General features: G+C 59.9%; 1 protein-coding gene across 1 annotated transcript in view; it reads left to right on the plus strand.

The window, feature by feature from the left end:
- Positions 1 to 247, plus strand: part of LOC104404891 (hepatoma-derived growth factor-related protein 2) — a gene marked incomplete at its 5' end in the record, with an annotated part of 7098 nt that overhangs the window by 6511 nt on the left and 340 nt on the right. Inside the window, one exon of the mRNA XM_010013426.1 lies at positions 185 to 245. Within this exon, the coding sequence (XP_010011728.1) occupies positions 185 to 245 (61 nt within the window). The remainder of the gene's footprint in view (positions 1 to 184; positions 246 to 247) is intronic.

Here is a 247-nt window from a genome sequence, read left to right on the forward strand (position 1 = left end):
GTTTGGGGCCCTTCTTGTAGCTGTCGGCGTCAGGCCAGAGCTGGGGTCCCCTCGAGCTCAGCTGGGTGTCCCTTGCCTGGGTGGGGACAACCTGTGGCCATAGGTCCTGGGCTTGCCCAGTGCGTTGGGATGGATGAGGTTCACCGTGAGGACGTGCGTGTCTGAGCCTCTCTCTTCCCTTTAGACTTGTCAGGTCCTGTGAATGGTGAATCCCTGTCCCAAAAAGCTGAGGGCACAGAGGAGAAGG

The sequence above is a fragment of the Nestor notabilis genome, unplaced genomic scaffold (assembly GCF_000696875.1).
Source record: "Nestor notabilis isolate BGI_N333 unplaced genomic scaffold, ASM69687v1 scaffold17074, whole genome shotgun sequence".
Taxonomy (NCBI): Eukaryota; Metazoa; Chordata; class Aves; order Psittaciformes; family Psittacidae; genus Nestor; species Nestor notabilis.